The sequence below is a fragment of the Galeopterus variegatus genome, unplaced genomic scaffold (assembly GCF_000696425.1).
Source record: "Galeopterus variegatus unplaced genomic scaffold, G_variegatus-3.0.2 Scaffold2133, whole genome shotgun sequence".
Taxonomy (NCBI): Eukaryota; Metazoa; Chordata; class Mammalia; order Dermoptera; family Cynocephalidae; genus Galeopterus; species Galeopterus variegatus.
The window spans coordinates 125,820-143,308 of record NW_007728244.1 but is presented as its reverse complement, the minus strand read 5'-3'; the positions used below and the strand labels follow the sequence as shown (position 1 = coordinate 143,308).

Below are 17,489 nucleotides of genomic sequence, written 5' to 3'. Positions count from 1 at the left end.
TCGGTCTCCTGCTCCTTTAAAGCGCGGCCACACTCAGCCCGGCTGGCTTGTCGAGAAGTGTCGAGAAGTTCCGAGCCCGGCGGGGGGCGGGGCTGCGAGGCTCCCTCCGGTGAATAATTTAAAGGGGCCGCGCCTGCCGAGCCCGGCGGAAAGCTAGCGGTGCTGGCGCAGAGTGGACTCCAGCTGAGGCCCCTGGGTGAGTTCGGGTTTTCATCGGCCCCTCAGGGGCGTCCCTCCGGCTATCGTTAGCGAGTCTCGGCTTTCTCAAGATCTCTCCTCCGCCGATTCCCAGTAGCTCCCGACTTTCTGATGCTCCCAACCCCCTAGTTCCCGGAAGATGTTTCTGCACCTGTAGCCGGGTGCGCCCTGGGGTGAAAGGGGACCAGTCACCACGAATTTTTCAGCTGACGTCTCAAGGGCCCAGTGACTCTCCCGAATTGCCATTAATACTCTAACAGCGCCAGAAACATCTTCAGCTTCAGAGAAAAGTCCCAGAGTGTTCCAGCGTTCCTCAGTATCTTCCAAGGAGCCCGGACACCCTCCCCAGGCCCGATCTCATACGCAGATGACCCCAGGGACGTGCCCACCCAGCTCTCGGCTTCCCCAGTCTTGTATTCCTCGGAATCTCTCAGTAACTTTCCAGGGCTCCCCAGTAATTCCAGCGTCCCTGGTTACGCCTCTCACCAGCGGCGCCACCATCGTTCCGGAGGCCCAGTGATGCTCCTCACCATCAGAGACCCCATAACTTTATTATAATGTGATAGTAAATCCCCAGAATAAACCTAGCAAGCCCACCCCACCCGAGCGTCCCAGGGCTCGAGATTGCCCCAGGACCCCTTCTGTGGGAGTCGCCGGCAGCACTCCCCGGCGCCCCAGCTCCCGGGTCTTCCCGGGGGCAGGCTTGGGTCGGAGTAAGTGTCCAGCTGTTCCTCCCCTCCCTTCGGACTTCGTGGCTTGCAGGCAGGCGCCAGTTTTCCTGGAGTGGGGCATCCAGTCTTCTAGGGAGTGGGTAGGCGAGGAGGTGCGGCCCAGGAGTCTGTCGGGCAGGATTGATCAATCCCGTGCAGGCCCAGGACGGGGCCACCAGCTGGAGGGGGCCGTGCCCTGCGGAGACCCGCCCACGGGCTGCTGACTGTGGACGCTAGGACGGCTACCCTTTGGCCCCGGGGTGCGGTTGGAGGGGCCGGATGTCTGGGCGGTCTTGTGCGTAGGCGAAGGGAGCCTGGCGAGGAGCCGGGGACCAGCTTCAACCCCTGGCCTGGGCCGGGAGGTCAATTTGTCCCGTCCCTCTGTCCCGCAGCACCCCTCTACCCCTGTAACTTTCCCATCCGGGCAGCAGGAACCCAGGGGGCGGGGCTCGCGGCAGGGAAGGGTTGGGCCCTTATTGACCACTGGCACAAGTTCCTGCTGCTCCTTGATTCCCCAGGACTCCCGGCTACCAGACCCGCCGCTCGGCCTGAAGCAACTGATGGAGGCCCCACTGCAAACAGGAATGGTAAAGGTTGCGGTTGGTGCGGCGCGGCGGGGACTACAACTCCCAGCGTGCTCAGCGTGCACTCTCGCGGTCTCGCGAGAACGAGGCTGCGTCTGTTCCGGTGAAACTACGTTTCCCGGCATGCACCGCGGGCCGCCGAACCGTCGGGCGGAGTCGCGCCCCCGGCAGGGAACCGAGCTGGCCCATTCTGCAGATGGAGACACCCGGGGAGGACTTGGAGGGACAGATATGCGGTTCGCAGCCAGTGCCGTTCGTCCCGCAGGTGCTGGGCGTGATGATAGGGGCCGGAGTGGCGGTGCTGGTTACGGCCGTGCTCATCCTCCTGGTGGTGCGGAGGCTGCGAGTGCCGAGTGAGGACCCGGAGGGCTCTTGCGGGGAGGCTCTGGGGTGGGGAGCTGAAATACTCGGGTTCCCACACCCGTAGAGATGGAGATTTGCTGGAGTGTGCACGCAGCCTTCCCAGCTCGGGCAGCATGGAGTCTGCGCAGAGCTCGGAGTGCCCCTCTCCCCACCTATCCCCAGAAACCCCGGCCCCGGATGGCCCACGGTATCGGTTCCGGAAGAGGGACAAAGTGCTTTTCTATGGCCGGAAGATTATGCGGAAGGTGAGTCCACGGCCCGCTGGGATCCGCGCTGACCAGCAGAGGCCCTGCCCCTTCCCTATTTACATCTCCTAGTGGGCGCCACCGCATCTCTCCTTAGTGAAGCGCTCCTGGATCGAGCTCTCCTCTCCCCCTGGGTCTGAACTGGCAGTTGACCCGTACCCCCCTTAATTCTCCCAGGTGTCACAGTCCACCTCTTCCCTGGTGGACGCCTCAGTCTCCACCACTTCCCGGCCACGCATGAAGAAGAAACTTAAGATGCTCAACATTGCCAAGAAGTAAGGCTGTGCTGGGTCTATCTGGCGCTGGGGACTATCTCAGGGGCCTTTTGAATGATCAGCTCATACCGAAGTGTATATATCAGAGTTCTTTGAATCCCACGGACGGTTTTGGGAGTCTTCCCACATCAGAGGGACCTCTGAGGGCTCTCCTTTGAGGGGCTGTTTCAGAGCTGTCCCACACCAGACGAGCTGTGTCTGGAGTTTCTGTCCCCTGAGGGCTATCTCAGTGATGTTCCCTTACCACAGGGGTATCTATCTGCTCCAGAGCTAGTATCTCACAGGTCTCACCATATGTTTAGGGGTCTACATCTTGGGGTCTCCCCACATGAGAGGGTTTATTCTAGGGTGCCTTACTGGGGTTATCTCAGGTGTTTGTATGACCTGCTAAAGGGGCTGTCTGTAGGGGTTATCTCTAGTCTTTCTACGTCAGAAGACATCTCTCTCTGTCACTGACCTTGGAGTTATTCCCACATTAGGGAGGATGTCTTGGGGGTTTCTATTGTCAAGGGGCTATCTCAAGAATCTCCGTGGCTCACTCGGGAGAGTGCGTGCTGATAACACCAAGGCCACGGGTTCGGATCCTATATAGGGATGGCCAGTTGGCTCACTGGTTGAGCGTGGTGCTGACAACACCAAGCCAAGGGTTAAGATCCCCTTACCAGTCATCTTTTTAAAACAAACAAAAAAAGAAAAACAGGAAGGACATTTCAGGTGGTCCATGTTGGCAGCAAAGGTCTATATCTAGGTCTCTGAGAAAGGCTCTGCCAGGGATTGATCTTGTAAGTTGGGAGCTGGCTCTGGGGGCTCCTTGCATCATGTGATCTATCCTGAAGGTCTTTGTCAAGGGTTTTCTCACACTAGGGGGCCATTCGAAGGCTCTTCATGATGTACAGTTATGGTATCACAGAGCTTTCTATGACATTAGTAGAAGAACTATCTCTAGATTCTCCGTGATCGGTTGAGTGTCTGTATCTCAGGTTTCTCCACATCATGGGGCTGTCTCCAGTGTCTGCACATCCTTGAGGAGGGTGCACACCCTGAAATCTTCATGACTGTCAGATGGCTATCTAGGCTATCTCAGAGCTCTCTGTGGTCTGGGGAAGGGATAGCCCAGGATCTCCCTGATCAGAAGAGAAATTATGTCTGGATTTTTCTCTATCATTGAGTTTACCTCAAGGGTTTGCTCATTCTAGAGGGTCTGTGTCAGGGATCTTGTGTCAATGGAGGTGATGTCTCAGCAGTCACTGTGACTTATGAGAAAGGGCTCTTCCAGGTCCACGATTAACGGAGGAGATATATCTGGATTCTCCACATGTCATGAGGGCTATCTCAGGGATCTTTGTGGCCATGAGAGGGGCTGTATCAGGATTCTCTGAGACCTGGGAGGAAGGGCTATCTCATAGCCATTTACAAAGAGCAGAAAGGCTGTGTCTGGGATCTTTTCATATAATGGAAGGTACCCCAGAGGCATGCCCATTAGGGAGGCTAGTTCAGAAATCTAGCCTGTAACTACTGGAAGGACTATTTTAGGGCTTCCATGACAAACAGAAGTGCTGTTCTGGGGCTCTTCCCATGTCTTAGAATCTATGTCAGGGGTCTTCCTAACTAGGGTCCACCTAGTTAGGGTCCATCTCAGGGGCCTATGACTAGTGGAAGGGCAGTCTCAGGACTTTATATCAGGAGTCATAATTTTTTTCTGCAAAGGGCCAGATGGTAAACGTTTTAGGCTTTGCAGGCCACATACAGTCTCTGTCACAACTATTCAACTCTGCTGTTGTAGCATGAAAGCAGCCATAGACAGTATGCAAATACATCAATGATTGTGGCTGTGTGCCAATAAGACTTTATTAACAAAAAGTAGAGGGTGGGCCTGATTTGTCCAGTGGCCAAAGTTTGCTCTACGAGGGGGAAAGGCTATGCGAGGGGTCTTAGGTCTACCTGAGCCCTTTTTCTGTCCACCCCTCTTCTCCCACCAGGATCCTGCGCATCCAGAAAGAGACACCGACATTGCAGCGGAAGGAGCCCCCGCCCGCAGTGCTGGAGGCGGACCTGACAGAGGGTGACCTGGCCAACTCCCACCTGCCCTCTGAAGTGCTCTACATGCTCAAGAACGTCCGGTCAGTGTCGGGGGTGTGGGCAGGGGGGCTGCAGCGCTGGGGGCTGCTCTGACCTGCACTCCCTCCCCCCACCGCCCCTCTAACAGGGTGCTGGGCCACTTTGAGAAGCCACTCTTCCTGGAGCTCTGTAGGCACATGGTCTTCCAGCGACTGAGCCAGGGAGACTATGTCTTGCGGCCAGGCCAGCCCGATGCCAGCATCTACGTGGTGCAGGATGGGCTGCTGGAGCTCTGCTTGCCAGGGCCTGTGAGTGGACTGCCTGGGGAGCCACCACAGGGGGATGGGCAGTGGGACAGCGGTCACTGGGGTCAGGACCTGCTGTTGGTCAGCAGGGTTGGTGGTCTTCTGAGATGTGGAGTCAGGAGTCAGGGGAGGGCTAGCTGATTAGCTCAGTTGGTTAGAGTATGGTGCTGATAACACCAAGGTCTAAAGGGTTCAGATCTCCATACTGGCCAAATGCCAAAAAAAAAAAAAAAGGGAGTCGGGAATGGGTGACCAAGGACATTTGGGGTGATCTCCATGGTTGGTTAGTGGTTACTGTTAGTGAAGGACAGAAGGCAGCTGCTGGTCAGAAAGTTTGGTGGGTTTCGGGATGCAGGGGGTGTCAGTGATCACTGGGATGGGTGAGGGTAAGGACTAGTGATATGGTCAGGGAGCAGAATGCCAGTCACCTGGGCCAGGCCAGCACTAGTCAGCGGTCCCTTGTGTCTCAGGATGGGAAGGAATGTGTTGTGAAGGAAGTGGTCCCTGGAGACAGCGTGAACAGCCTTCTAAGCATCCTGGATGTCATCACTGTGAGTGACCAGTCTGAGGTGGAGGGCTGGGGAATAAGGACACACCCAGTGGAAGGACCCCCAATCTCTGGTTCCCTCATGATGCTACCAGTGGTGCTTAAAGGCACTGGCAGCGGGAAGGGCTGGGGGAGCAGTGAGGGGACTCTGAGCCCCTGACCTTGTGTCTTCTCCTGTCCTTTCCTGCCTCAGGGTCACCAGCATCCCCAGCGAACGGTGTCTGCCAGGGCAGCCCGTGACTCCACAGTGCTGAGGCTGCCAGTGGAAGCCTTCTCTGCCGTCTTCACCAAGTATCCGGAGAGCTTGGTGCGGGTGGTGCAGGTCAGTGGGCCTTCCGCCTCCCTCCTTTCACCCAGGGGCCCCACTTGTGCCCCCACCCACCGCAGGCACAGTGCTGGAGCCCAGCAGCCTGCAGGCTCTCAGGCTGTGGTTATCTGCTCTGAGCAGCCTGCTCCAGAGCCACCGTGGCTCCGCCCCATCTCTGACCTTGGCCCCACCCCACCTCCTTTTCCCCACCCTCTGGTCCCACCCCTCCGCCCACCCTGCCCCCTCACGCCCCCTCACGCCCCTGCAGATCATCATGGTGAGGCTACAACGAGTCACCTTCCTGGCGCTGCACAACTACCTGGGTCTGACCAATGAGCTCTTCAGCCACGTGAGTTGGGGGCGAGCACAGGAGGATAGAGGGGGGTGGGGGGAGGGGGGAGGGCAGGATGGGACTCCTGAGACATGGCACAAGCTGCTCTCTGTCCCCAGGAGATCCAGCCCCTGCGCCTGTTCCCCAGCCCTGGCCTCCCAACCCGCACCAGCCCCGTGCGTGGCTCCAAGCGGGTGGTCAGCAACTCAGCTAGTGAGGAGCCAAGAGAGACCCCCGGTCGGCCGCCTGACCCCACCGGGGCTCCACTGCCTGGACCTACAGGTACCCAAGACCACCCCTGTGTGGGTCCCTAGGACTGCCCAGCCCAGTTGCCCAGGAAGCCCTGACTCAGCCCCACAATCCCTTTCTCAGTTCTGCAGAGACCCAACCTGATCCCAGCCTCCCACAACCCTTCAGCTGGGTACCCAGGTCTGACTTCTGTCTGGTCTCCCAGGAGCCTCTGTCCTCGGCCCAGGGAATGCATTCGAATTGCTTTTCCTAGTTCCCCTATCCCCAGGGACTCCAAGCTGACCCCTGTTCAGAGCCCTCTCCAACTCCCACCCCCTAATCCTGGCTCTGGACCTAGTGGCTCTGAGGGACAGGAACCTGAACACATGTCTGCCCTAGGGGACCCTGTGAAGCCTACATCCCTGGAAGCCCCCTCAGCCCCTCTGCTGAGTCGCTGCATCTCTATGCCAGTGGACATCTCAGGTTTGGGGCATTGAGTGTCAGGGGAGGGCCATTGAGTTTCTGGGTTTGAATCCAGACCTGCCAGTCTTGATTTTCCTTATCCACGAGATGGGAAGACCAACAGTGCTTTCTCCAGTCCTTTTTGGTGGGTATTCATTGAGATGGTGCTTTCCCAACTGTGGTGAGAAAGATTCGGTGGGGGAGCGCGGCCATCAGTTAGTCATGTCTGCCACGGTTGTGGCGCTGAGTGTGGAGTAGCGGTTGGTTTTAGGCTGCCTTTGTGGTCACTGTCATCTTTCTAGTTATCTATTCATTCTTTCATTCATTCACTTATTTTTGCTGCTGGGTGGTATGGGGATCTGAACCCTTGACCTTGGTGTTATAATGCCACGCTTTAATCAACTGAGCTCACTGGACAGCCTGATTCTGTATTGTTTTTATTTCTGCCCCTGACCACCCACAGGCTTGCAGGGTGGCCCCCGCTCTGACTTCGACATGGCCTATGAGCGGGGCCGGATCTCTGTGTCCCTTCAAGAAGAGGCCTCCGGGGGACCCCAGGCAGCCCCTGCTCGAGTAAGACCCCAACTCCATCCCAATCCCAGGATCCTGGCCTGGCCAATGGTGGGGTCCCCTAAGAAGGGTGGTTGGGAGTGAGCAGCAGAAGGTCACTGGCCTTGCCCTACGCAGACCCCCACTCAGGAGCCCCGGGAGCAGCCGGCAGGCGCCTGTGAATATAGCTACTGCGAGGACGAGTCGGCCACCGGTGGCTGCCTCTTCGGGCCCTACCAGGGCCGCCAGACAAGCACCATCTTTGAGGCGGCCAAGCGGGAGCTGGCCAAGCTGATGCGGATTGAGGTGGGTGGCCCAAGGGGGCTGGGGACGGGGCTGGAGGAGGGGAGGCCTGGCTGGGCCCATCTCAATCCCCCTTGCTCCCCAGGACCTGTCCCTCCTGAACAGCCGGGTCTTGCTGCGTCATGCCAAAGCCGGCACCGTCATTGCCCGACAGGGGGACCAGGTGAGGCCGAGCCCTGACCTCTATCTCTACAACCCGAGATTTCTCCCTTTCACCTCTGACCCCTGACCTCTGGCTCTAGGACTGACACCTGCCCCCATACAGATAGACTTCTCATCCTGTGATTTCCAACCTCTAACTCTTAGATCCTATGATCCTTACTCTGTCCCCCTACCTCATGTCTTCTAGACCTATCAACCCTTCACTTCCAACCCATGAACCTTTTACCCTGTGACCCAAACCTTCAGATCTCTCCTGTCTGCCCCGGCTTTTCCTGTGAGATCAATTTTCTGATCTTCCAATTCTCCAGTGTTCCCTGATGTTCTGTTCACTTCTAACCCTGGCCCGTGCCAGGATAGGTGCTCAGTAAATGGGTAGAAGTCAACATCTGAGGACCAGCCTGTGGCTCATTCGGGAGAGTGCGGTGCTGATGACACCAAGGCCATGTGTTCGGATCCTATATAGGGATGGCCAGTTCGCTCACTGGCTGAGCATGGTGCCGACAACACCAAGTCAAGGGTTAAGATCCCCTTACTGGTCATCTTTTAAAAAAAAAGAAGTCAACATCTGAGGACCAGCCTGTGGCTCATTCGGGAGAGTGCGGTGCTGATGACACGAAGGCCATGTGTTCGGATCCTATATAGGGATGGCCAGTTCGCTCACTGGCTGAGCATGGTGCCGACAACACCAAGTCAAGGGTTAAGATCCCCTTACTGGTCATCTTTTAAAAAAAAAGAAGTCAACATCTGGACCCATGAACCAGCCCCAGGGGCAGGGTGCTGGTGCCTCCCGGCAGCACCCAGGAGGTGTAGGAAAGTGGATCCTGCCAATTCCTTCATTGTCTTTAAGGGTTAGCCACCTGGCCAGGATCTCAAGTCAGGAGGCGGAGAGGAGAGTTGAAACTGAACTCTGCTCAGACTCCCCGTGATGTTGGGTGAATGATCTAGAAAGTTCTCAGCTTTCTCATCTGTGCAGTGGGGGTAAGAATAGGAGTCACTCAGTTCAGAGATGTATAAGGTTTGCAAGGGTGACAGTGTCCCCAGGGAAGAAGTTTAGCAGTAGCTCATGGTGAGAGGGACATAGGGTGACAGTTGAAGCCAGCAACATGCCACAGGCAGTGAGACCCCAGAACTACTTCAAACTTAGGGGGGAGAAGCCTGGGCCGGGGTTGGGGACAGAGTGGGAGATGTCGTCCACTTGGTAGCTGGGGTGGCTGGGGTAGTGTCTTTTTTTTCTTTTCTTTTTTTTTTTTTTTGATGGCTGGCCAGTACAGGAATCAAGCCCTGGACCTTGGTGTTATCAGCACCACCCTCTAACCGAGTGAGCTAACCACCCAGCCCTGTTATATCACTTGATTGGGTGATTCTGCTATCTCCTTGAGCTGCTCACTGCAGGGGCAGGTTCCTTTCTGGCAAGGAAATGGGGTGAGGCTTTTGCAAGCTGTTCTGATACTTGGGGGACAGGATGAGGAAGTGCAGTCACACCGTGGCTCCTGCAGGGGCCCTGGGCCCTGGGCCCTGCTCATGTTGGAGTATCTGTTGGGCTCTGCTCATGTGGGAGTCTGTTGGGCTCAACCCAGCCCTGGCCTGCTAGTGGATTGGGCTGGTCTGCAGTCCTCAAGGCTTCTCGGGCTCTGCAGGACTTTGTTAGGGACTGCTACTCTGCTGTGCTTCTCTTGGAAACTTTATACCCATGGTTCTCAACTGGGGGTGATTTTGTCCAACAAGGGACATACGGCAGTACCAAAACATTTTTGATTGTCACACTTGGGAGGGAGGCCAGGGATGCTCAGATGCACCGTGCAGCCTGACAGCATTATCTAATCCAAACGATCAATAGTGCCAAGGCTGAGAAAGTATGCTTTATACACGCATTTCCCCAAGTGTTTCATGCAATATATGTATTACAGACAAGGGATCTGTGATCAAATAGATTTGAGAAATGTTGTTTTATCCCTTCTTGGACGCTCCCAGTGAACATCATTAAAATAGCCAAGGCTCTGAGAAGTCCTACGGTAAAGAAACACACCTCCCAATCCAATGACAAATGGAAGCCTCATATTTGTAACTCCCAAACACAGTCTGGAAATTCTGTCTGAGAAGGTACCAGCATGTGTGTATGTCTGTACACTTGACCGTTGAACAACATGGGTTTAAACTGCATGGGTCTACTTACACATGGATTATTTTCAACCAATCGCAGATCAAAAATATGGTATTGGCGGGTTGCAGAACCTGCGCGTACAGAGGTCTGTCTTTTCATATATGTGGGTTCCCCAGGGCCAACTGCCAGTCTTAAGTATCTGCAGGTTTTGGTGTATGTGGGGTTTCTTGGAAGCAATCCTCTGCAGATACCGAGGGCTGACTGTAGATCTCCTGGGGCCATGTACTACCCAAAGGTCCCTGTGGTGTTCTGGGGGGTAGAGCTTTGTTGGGTGCCAGACAGGTTGGTGTGGTGGATAAGGAAGGAACCTGTCTCTGGGCAGTTTCAGTTCCTTATTTATAAAGGGGTGGGATGGAGAGCTGTCTGACTGGTCAGACTAACCAGAGAGGAGTGAAACATCTGTTTACTGAGCATCTGCCATGTCCCAGACGCTGTGCTGCCTGCTGGACAAGAAGCAAGAAAAATTGGCATGGTCCCTGCCCTTGGGAAGCCCACAGTTCTGATGGACATGACTCAAAGGATTTTACAAATCCTTATAAAATCCTAAGTGCTTAGTGTTGGGAAGAAGACATTCTCAGCACTACCGAGTCTGGCTTAGACAGGCTGGTGTCTCTGAGGACGAGCCCTCCAGCTAAGGAGGAAGGATGAGGAGAAATTAACTGGGTGCAGGCAGGAGGAAAGGCCATTCTAGGCAGAGTGAAGAGCTGGTGCCAGTATTCTGCAGGGGAGGAAACGTGTTAATCTCTAGGAAATAAAAGTAAGTCGGCAGGACTCAAGTGGGACCATTGAAGAGCAAAGAGGAGTTTTGGGGGCATGGGTAGTAGTTTTATTGAGATATAACTCATTTTCCTTGTGTCTGGCCGGTAAAGGGATCCAAACCCTGAACTTGGTGTTACAAGGCTATGCTCTAACCAGCTGAGCTAACTGGCCAGTCCCCAATTCACCCATTTAAAGTCTATATATACACTTCCATGGTTTTTAGTACACTTACAGAGTTGGGCAAACATCACCACAGTCAATCTTAGAACATTTCATCACCTTGAAAAGAAGCCTCATTCATTTAGTCGTCAACCTCCTCCCTTAGCCCTGAGCAATCTACTCTCTGTCTCTGTACATTTGCCTGTTCTGGACATTTCCCATAAATGGAATCATACAATATCTGGCTTTTTGTGTCTGGCCCCTCTCACTTAGCACGTTTTCAGTGTTCATCCATGTTGTGGCATGTATCAGGGCTTCATTTCTTTATGGCCAAATAATCCATAATATGGATAGGCCACATTTTATCTATCATTCATCTGTTGACGGACATTTGGGTTGTTTCCACTTTTAGTTGTTACGAATAATCTGCTGTGAACATTCATGTACAAATTTCTGTGTGGCCGTATGTTTTTATTTCTCTTAGGTATATACCTAGGAGTCGAATTGCTTGGTCATATGGCAACTCTATTTTTAAGTTTTGGAGGACTGTTTTTAACTTTGCCAGACTGTTTTCCAGACCAGCTGCCGCATTCTACATTCCCGCCAGCGTGTATGAGGGTTCCAGTGTCTCCTCATCCTCCCAACATTTGATTCTAGCCATCTTAGTGTGAAGGGGTATCTCATGTGGTTTTGATTTGTGTTTCTCTGATGATCCATGATTTTGAGCATCTTTCATGTGCTTATTGGCCATTTATATATCTTCCTTGGAGAAATGTATTCAGGTTCCTTGTCCATTTTTAAATTGGGTTATTTGTCTTTTTTCGTCTTTTTTCTCTTTTCCATCCTCCCGCCATTCCTGTCGTTGTGTGAGTTTTTGTTTTGGGTTTTTGTTTTTGTTTTATGCTGCTGGCCGGTACGGGATCTGAACCCGTGACTTTGATGTTATAAGGCTGAACTCTAATCAGCTGAGCTACCTGACCAGCCTCCTTATATATTCTGGATACTAGACCTTTATCATACGTATGATTTGCAAATATTTTCTCAGTCTGTGCGTTGTCCTTTCACTTTCTTGATAGTGTCCTTTGAAGCCCAAAAGTTCTTAATCTTTTTATCTTATTTTATTTTGTTTTATCTTTTAAAGTTCTTAATCGTTTTTTTTTTTTTTTTTTTTTTTTTTTTAATATGACCAGTAAGGGGATCTTAACCCTTGACTTGGTGTTGTCAGCACCACACTCTCCCAAGTGAGCTAACTGGCCATCCCTATACGGGATCCGAACCTGTGGCCTTGGTGTTATCAGCACCACACTCTCCCGAGTGAGCCATGGGCTGGCCCTAAAGTTCTTAATCTTGGGCCGGCCCAGTGGCGCACTGCTATAGTGCGCCACTTGGGAGCGTGGCAGCGCTCCCGCCAAGGGTTCAGATCCCACATACAGACCGGTTCCCGCTCACTGGCTGAGCGAGGCACGGGAGCAACACCGAGGATTGCGATCCCGTTGCCGGTCCCGGTCCGGTACGGGGGCGACACTGAGGGTTGCAATCCGTTGCCGGACACGGAAAAAGACAAAAAGGAAAAAAAAAAAAAAAAGTTCTTAATCTTGATGAAGTCCAATTCTGTTGATCGTGCTTTTGGTGACACATCTAAGAATCCATTGCTGAATCCAAGGTCACGAAGGATTTTCTTGTAAGAATTTTTCTTGTAAGAATTTTATGGTCTTTCTTAGCTCTTTCTTTTGTGTGTGTGTGTGTGTGTGTGTGTGTGTGTGTGTGTGTGTGTGTGTGTGGCTGGCCAATACAGGGATCAAATCCTGGATCTTAGTGTTATCAGCACCACATATAGTTTTAGCTCTTACATTTGTTTTGATCCATTTTGATATGGTTTGAGATAGGAGTCCAGCTTCATTCTTTTCCATGTGGCTATTCAGTTGCCCAGCATAAGCAAAGAGAATTTAAGCTCAGCCAGGCCCCTGTGTAGCCCTTCCTTGCAGCGTCTTGCTGGCTGTGTTGAAAAGAATTCACAGGCCTTAATCTGGTCTCAATTTGGTGATCCATTAGCAATGTCTGTCCCGGGTGCTTAGTATATATAGATGGTCCCTGACTTATGATGGTTTGGTTTACGATTTTTTGACTTTATGATCATGTTTTGAGTACCCATACAACCGTTCTGATTTTTGCTTTCAGTACAGTATTCAATAAGTTACATTAAATATTCAACCCTTTTTTTAAAAAATAGGCTTTTGTGTTAAATGATATCGTCCAATTGTAGGCTAATGTAAGTGTTCTGAGTGTGTTGAAGGTAGGCTGTGATGTTCAGCAGGTTAGGTGTGTTAAATGCACTTTTGACTTACAACGCGTTTATCAGGACACAACCTCATTGTAAGTCAAGGAGCTTCTCTGCCTGTGTATCTATCTGTGCTATTCACATATCAAAGTCTTAACCTACCTTCTTTTTTTGTTTGTTTTTGGCGGCTGGCCGCTTGGGGATCTGAACCCTTGACCATTGTGTTAGCAACATGGCTCTAACCCACTGAGCTAACAGGCCAGCCCAACCCTTCCCTCTTAATCTTTCCATAGGGCACATTGCCCCTGAGTTGGGTGGGGGATGCTGTTGCTGGCTGTGTGCTCATCTCCCAGCCCCTGCCCTCACAGGACGTGAGCCTGCACTTCGTGCTCTGGGGCTGCCTGCACGTGTATCAGCGCATGATCGACAAGGCGGAGGACGTGTGCCTGTTCGTGGCACAACCGGGAGAGCTGGTGGGGCAGCTGGCTGTGCTCACGGGCGAACCCCTCATCTTCACGCTGCGTGCCCAGCGCGACTGCACCTTCCTGCGTATCTCCAAATCTGACTTCTATGAGTACGACTGGGCCTGAGGTTGGGGTGGGAGTGGCACTCCTAGGACCCCAACCCAACTCGGCTCTGCTGTGGGAGAGGCCAAGACCCCACCCTTTGATTCCACTCCTTGAGGAGAAGGGAGCTCCCAGATCTGGTGTCCCCTACCCACACCCCACCTCCCTTGCCGGCAGGATCATGCGTGCACAGCCCAGTGTGGTGCTGAGCGCCGCGCACACAGTGGCCGCGAGGATGTCACCCTTCGTGCGCCAGATGGACTTCGCTATTGACTGGACAGCGGTGGAGGCGGGACGCGCGTTGTACAGGTGCAGGCCCCGCTCCCCACCGCTCCGCTCAGACCCTGCCTAGGACAACCCAGTGTGACCCACCCCTCACCCCAGGCAGGGCGACCGCTCCGACTGCACGTACATCGTGCTCAATGGACGGCTGCGCAGCGTCATCCAGCGTGGCAACGGCAAGAAAGAGCTGGTGGGCGAGTACGGCCGCGGGGACCTCATCGGTGTGGTGAGCGCGGCCCCAGCCAGTAACCTCTGACCTCACCCAGTTTATTTCCATTCTCCTTTCCGTGGGGCGGGGGGAGGGGGATCTGTCTGATCTGACTCCGCCCCCAGGCCTCTTTCCATCAGAAAAGAGGACCCTCTCCCGTCGTGGATCCCTGTCCTCTCCCTATTTTCTGAGCCATAATGGGTAGCGAGCGAGGCTTGGTTCCCTCCACCCCTGTGTCGGGGGGACACCCTAGGTGGGGCAGTATGGTCCCCTGTGCACCCGTGGTCGGCCGGCCACCTCCTTCCCTTTCCCAGGCCTCCCGGCCCCAGCAGCCCAGTCATGCCCACGGCCCCACAGGTGGAGGCGCTGACTAGGCAGCCGAGAGCCACGACGGTGCACGCGGTGCGCGACACGGAGCTGGCCAAGCTCCCCGAGGGCACCTTGGGCCACATCAAACGTCGGTACCCACAGGTGCGGCGGGATGTGCGCTGGTCTCCTAATGGGAGCGGGGCAGATGGGAGGGGGCAGGGCCAAATATATGGGGAGGGGTTTCGGGTGGGGGTGGGGCCCAGGTAACGGGGACTCAGACACCCCTTCAGAGGAGGGAGAGGTGTGATCCATTCTTTCGCTCCCCGGATCTCACTGGACCTCCGGCCTGCAACGCCACCAGGTCGTGACCCGCCTCATCCACCTGCTGAGCCAGAAAATTCTAGGGAATTTACAGCAGCTGCAGGGACCCTTCCCAGGTGAGAGCCGGCCTGCCAGGGGCGTGCTGGGATATGTAGTTTGGCGCCCTGAGCATGCTGGGAGGGAAAGTACTATACCCAAGGGCATGCTGGGAAGCGGAGTTCCATGTATATATAAATCATGCTCTGGGCGGGGTTTGCAGCCGGAAGTGGGTCCAAGTTCCAGTGCACGCTGGGGAATGTAGTTCAGGTTCCCATGCATGCTGGGAAACGGAGTCCTAGACCCCGGGCCTGCCTGTCAATGGACCTGTCGGTGTCATTGGTGGTGTTGGGGGGGCGGAGTCTTAAGCCGTGGGTTTGGCCCTGGGGTCGGGGTTTGCTGGGGGATAGAGTCCACATCCTGAACATGCTGGGAAAAGGAGTCCGAGATCAGAATATGGTGGTAAATGGAGTCCATGGGGTGGTTTTTAGGTCACTGCGCACGTTGGGAAGTGGCCCCTGAAGTTACCCGTGTGCTGGGAGGTGTGGCCATGTCCCAGCTTGTGTTCCCTGTGAGCGAGGATAAACGGGGGAGTGGAGTCGGGTTCGAGGCATGCCAGACTTTGGGCCAGAGGTTCTACATTATAAAGACCCGATCCTGGGCCAGCTGGGCAACCTCAGCGCCCCTTTGTCCCCCAGTGCTACTTCACCAGCCCTGACACCTGGATTCCCCGGGGTGGTGGTGGGGAGGCATCATTTCCTTCCTTCCTTCCTTCCGTTGGGAGTTTTAAAAATACAGAGAAAGAGCACAATGTCAGAAGTTGATAAGTTTTGTGAAGAAAATAAAAGAGGGTCGTGAGGCAGCGTGGTTAGCAGGGGGACAGAGGGAAGAGGAGAATTTATTATTTCTGCCTAGTTTTATCTTTAGGCCCTTTTATTGGGCAGAGGAGCCAAGGCCAGAATGGGGCAGGGGCACCGTTGGGTCTACCCAGGCACAGTGATTCTGAATGGTTGTGGAACTGTGTAGTGGATCCCGTTGAGGAGACTGGGACCAAAAGTGAAGGTTGGATGGCGAGGTTTTAACAAGAGAGGGGACAGTGAGCCCAGGACTGGAGCTCTGGCCTTCAGTATGGTAGCATCAAGGCTAGGGGCAGTCGGAGACAAGGAGCAGGGATTCAGAGGAGGAGGAGGAGGATCCACCTGTCCACACACAGGGTTGCAAGTCTCACTCATTGGGATCTCAGCAGGCTCGGGGCTGGGTGTCCCCCCACACTCAGAACTCACCAACCCTGCCAGCAACCTGTCAACGGTGGCAATCCTGCCTGTGTGTGCTGAGGTGCCCATGGTGGCCTTTACCCTGGAGCTGCAGCACGCTCTGCAAGCCATCGGTCAGTGGGGGGAAGGGGCGTGGGTGAGGGCAAGCCATTGGTCACTGGGGCTGGCCACTGATGTGTGCGGGTCAGGGTGTGTGTGGGCATTGGTCAGTGAGTAGATACACCTGGGTGGGCATGTGTGGGGTGGGGTGGATCAGGGCTCCAGGCCACGGGGTGGGGTGATAGGTATTTTCTTCTAGGAGAGTCCCCCAGTCCTGTTGACCATGGTTCCTAACCTCCCTTCCTCACATACCACTAGGTCCCACGCTTCTCCTCAACAGTGACATCATCCGGGCGCGCCTGGGGGCCTCTGCACTGGATAGGTGTGTGTTGGGGCTGCAGGGGGGAGCGGGGAGGATGAGGCGTATGCATGGAGCCTCAGATTCTTTCAGATACGGGTTCAAATTATGGGCACTGAGTCAAGGAGCTTGTGCCCCACCCATCGGTCATCAGGGAGACTGGGGTGAATCCGCCCCTCTAGCGCACAGACTTCTATCTTGAGGACTTGGGTGTCTAAGCTCCTTTCAGCACTGGAGCTATGTGGTTTCTGGGGATGCACGACCCCAGGCCAGCCCCAGGATGACGCTCTCCCCATCCCACCCCAGCATCCAAGAGTTCCGGCTGTCAGGGTGGCTGGCCCAGCAGGAGGATGCACACCGCATCGTGCTCTACCAGACAGACGCATCGCTGACGCCTTGGACTGTGCGCTGTCTGCGCCAGGCTGACTGCATCCTCATCGTGGGCCTGGGTGACCAGGAGCCCACTGTCGGCCAGGTCCAGAGGCTCCCAGGACCCCGTCCCCTGCCCTCCAGGGCTTGCGCCACGCCACATGCATCCTCACAGTGGGGGCTAGGCGACCAGGGACCCAAGCTTGGCCGGGGAGTGGGGGGCAGGGGGAGACTGGCGATCTCCGCTCTCTGTCTTCCGCAGCTGGAGCAGATGCTGGAGAACACGGCCGTGCGCGCCCTCAAGCAGCTGGTGCTGCTGCATCGCGAGGAGAGCCCGGGCCCCGCGCGCACCGTGGAGTGGCTCAACATGCGCAGCTGGTGCTCAGGGCACCTGCATCTGCGCTGCCCGCGCCGCCTCTTCTCCCGGCGCAGCCCGGCCAAGCTGGTGAGAGGCGGGGCTTGGAGAGGGAGGTTATGGGCATGGTTTCTGGGGGCGTGGCTAAGGGAGGGGGATGGGCCTGGGAAGGTCAGGGCGTGGCTGGGGATCCGCTATGCCTCGCCCCATTTTCCCATCCTCATGGGTCACGGTGCTGTCCCCCGCATCCCAGCATGAGCTCTACGAGAAGGTGTTCTCCAGGCGCGCGGACCGGCACAGCGACTTCTCCCGCCTGGCGCGGGTCCTCACAGGAAACACTATTGCCCTGGTGTTGGGAGGGGGCGGAGCCAGGTGAGGGGCGGGGGCG

The 17,489-nt window shown here is 55.0% G+C and overlaps 1 protein-coding gene across 4 annotated transcripts in view; it reads left to right on the top strand.

Moving 5' to 3' along the window:
- The first annotated feature begins 41 nt into the window (after nt 1-41).
- The window catches only part of PNPLA6 (patatin-like phospholipase domain containing 6), a 23,918-nt gene continuing 6,470 nt past the window's right edge, over nt 42-17,489 (top strand). Inside the window, exons 1-24 of one of the 4 annotated variants that reach the window (XM_008580604.1) lie at nt 42-1,495; nt 1,758-1,845; nt 2,018-2,100; nt 2,278-2,375; nt 4,355-4,495; nt 4,582-4,741; nt 5,209-5,289; nt 5,479-5,607; nt 5,861-5,941; nt 6,043-6,205; nt 6,551-6,634; nt 7,077-7,186; nt 7,301-7,468; nt 7,551-7,628; nt 13,353-13,558; nt 13,728-13,859; nt 13,935-14,058; nt 14,398-14,511; nt 14,711-14,786; nt 15,953-16,093; nt 16,338-16,401; nt 16,684-16,852; nt 17,009-17,191; nt 17,355-17,473. In XM_008580604.1, coding sequence (XP_008578826.1) covers nt 1,469-1,495; nt 1,758-1,845; nt 2,018-2,100; nt 2,278-2,375; nt 4,355-4,495; nt 4,582-4,741; nt 5,209-5,289; nt 5,479-5,607; nt 5,861-5,941; nt 6,043-6,205; nt 6,551-6,634; nt 7,077-7,186; nt 7,301-7,468; nt 7,551-7,628; nt 13,353-13,558; nt 13,728-13,859; nt 13,935-14,058; nt 14,398-14,511; nt 14,711-14,786; nt 15,953-16,093; nt 16,338-16,401; nt 16,684-16,852; nt 17,009-17,191; nt 17,355-17,473 — 2,819 coding nt within the window. In that variant the 5' untranslated portion in view covers nt 42-1,468. Of the gene's footprint in view, nt 1,496-1,688; nt 1,846-2,017; nt 2,101-2,277; nt 2,376-4,354; nt 4,496-4,581; nt 4,742-5,208; nt 5,290-5,478; nt 5,608-5,860; nt 5,942-6,042; nt 6,206-6,550; nt 6,635-7,076; nt 7,187-7,300; nt 7,469-7,550; nt 7,629-13,352; nt 13,559-13,727; nt 13,860-13,934; nt 14,059-14,397; nt 14,512-14,710; nt 14,787-15,949; nt 16,094-16,337; nt 16,402-16,683; nt 16,853-17,008; nt 17,192-17,354; nt 17,474-17,489 lie in introns of all 4 variants that reach the window. The other 3 variants (XM_008580603.1, XM_008580602.1, XM_008580606.1) reach the window with 3 other exon arrangements.